The sequence below is a fragment of the Vespula pensylvanica genome, chromosome 10 (genome assembly GCF_014466175.1).
Source record: "Vespula pensylvanica isolate Volc-1 chromosome 10, ASM1446617v1, whole genome shotgun sequence".
NCBI classification, from domain to species: Eukaryota; Metazoa; Arthropoda; class Insecta; order Hymenoptera; family Vespidae; genus Vespula; species Vespula pensylvanica.
Window position 1 is genome coordinate 2,684,593 of NC_057694.1, and position 1,335 is coordinate 2,685,927.

General features: G+C 30.9%; 1 protein-coding gene across 1 annotated transcript in view; it reads left to right on the top strand.

Annotated features, from left to right (window-relative positions):
* Nucleotides 1-1,335, top strand: part of LOC122632344 (probable cytochrome P450 6a14) — an 8,180-nt gene that overhangs the window by 592 nt on the left and 6,253 nt on the right. Inside the window, exons 3-5 of the mRNA XM_043819034.1 lie at nucleotides 35-271; nucleotides 566-912; nucleotides 1,147-1,335. Of these exons, the coding sequence (XP_043674969.1) occupies nucleotides 35-271; nucleotides 566-912; nucleotides 1,147-1,335 (773 nt within the window). The remainder of the gene's footprint in view (nucleotides 1-34; nucleotides 272-565; nucleotides 913-1,146) is intronic.

Below are 1,335 nucleotides of genomic sequence, written 5' to 3' on the forward strand. Positions count from 1 at the left end.
TGATACGTTTCGTGATGACGAAAGAATTTTCAAGTTTCCATGATCGTGGAATGTACTGCAACGAAAAGATCGATCCACTTTCAGGACATTTGTTTCTTTTACCTGGGACCAAATGGAGAAATTTACGTATACGTTTGACACCTACTTTTACGTCAGGAAAAATTAAATATATGTTTAAAACTTTACAAGAGAATGGACTTCTGTTGGAAAAATTTCTCGAAAAGAAAGCTCGTGAGAAAGAAGAAATCGAAATAAAAGAAATTTTTGCTTGGTAAGATCATTTAGTGACGTGAGATTGTTACATTAAAGTGCTGTTGCATAATTGTGAATAATTCATCAAAGCCGTGTATGTTTGAACATAAACAAATTGTGTATTACGTAAATGTAGATGTATATAATTATCATGTCAAACACAACATATGCAATATAATTTAACAAGATAAATATTTTTTTATTTTAATCCAGTAACAATCCAATTAATAATTTATATAATTTTTAATAAATTCCTAAAATCCCTAATAAAATATAAAACTACAGAAACTGATATTAACTTAATATAATCCAGTTTTTTCACAGATATCATAATGTCTACTGCGTTCGGAATAAATTGCAATTGTCTGGAATACCCAGAGTCAGAATTTCGTTATTGGGGTAAGAGAATAGTCAAGCCGAGACCTTTGATAAATACGATAATGATATTTGCTTCTAAAATAATGGAAATTTTCTCGATACCACTTAACGATAAAGAAGCGTCTAGATTTTTTTTAAAAGTTTTCAAAGAGACTGTGCATTATCGAGACAAACACAACGTCGAGAGACATGATTTCCTTAACTTGATAATGCAATTGATGAAGAATGGATACGTTAAGAGCGTCGAAGAGAACAGAACTAATCCGGACAAAGATACATCCAGTAAGCATTACTATTTTGCATCACAAAAAGTGGTTACATTAATAAGACATTAGACTATGAACTATCATTATTTCATTTAATTCCTATCGAAGAAAAATACTTCAGTGCTTCTCCCAATAGTCTGCTTCTCCCAAGTCTTATTTAGCTTTATCAATAAGTAAAAAAATATTCACCACATTCAGCTATTCACTGATATTATAAACTAATTGATATCAAATTATTCAAATTATTTCTTTATCGACATAATCAAACTAGAAAAATTCAATATGTCGGAAGCTGCAGCTCAAGCATTTGTTTTCTATTTGGCTGGTTTCGAAACTACGTCGTCGACGGTGACTTTTTGCCTTTACGAATTGGCCTTGAATCAAGATATTCAAAAAAAAACGCAGGAGGAAATCGATAGAGTTTTAAAAAAACACGGAG